The sequence below is a fragment of the Penaeus monodon genome, chromosome 23, assembly GCF_015228065.2.
Source record: "Penaeus monodon isolate SGIC_2016 chromosome 23, NSTDA_Pmon_1, whole genome shotgun sequence".
Classification (NCBI taxonomy): domain Eukaryota; kingdom Metazoa; phylum Arthropoda; class Malacostraca; order Decapoda; family Penaeidae; genus Penaeus; species Penaeus monodon.
In genome coordinates this window covers 43,946,570-43,946,803 of record NC_051408.1, presented here as the reverse complement: position 1 = coordinate 43,946,803, position 234 = coordinate 43,946,570, and the positions used below count along the sequence as shown (strand labels likewise).

General features: G+C 48.3%; 1 protein-coding gene across 1 annotated transcript in view; it reads right to left on the bottom strand.

Annotated features, from left to right (window-relative positions):
• Nucleotides 1-234, bottom strand: part of LOC119588325 — an 11,407-nt gene that overhangs the window by 3,624 nt on the left and 7,549 nt on the right. The window contains exon 7 of the mRNA XM_037937015.1: nucleotides 42-131. Coding sequence (XP_037792943.1) covers nucleotides 42-131 — 90 coding nt within the window. The remainder of the gene's footprint in view (nucleotides 1-41; nucleotides 132-234) is intronic.

The window sequence follows — 234 nt, the reverse complement described above, 5'->3', positions numbered from 1 at the left end:
GTAATGTGAATACTCAACAACAAAACTCCCGCTCAGCTCACCTTCAGAAAAGCAGGGTAGTCAGTGCGTCGAACATGCACACCGACAAAATTCCCACTGCTGTTGGTAACGCTGCGGAGGAACTGCTGAGCCTGGGAGGGGGGGGGGGATAAAGGGGGGGGTTAATGGAGGCCAAGGGTGGTGTTTGTTTCATTTGAAAAATATTTGATATTGCAATTACCTTTAATGTTAGCG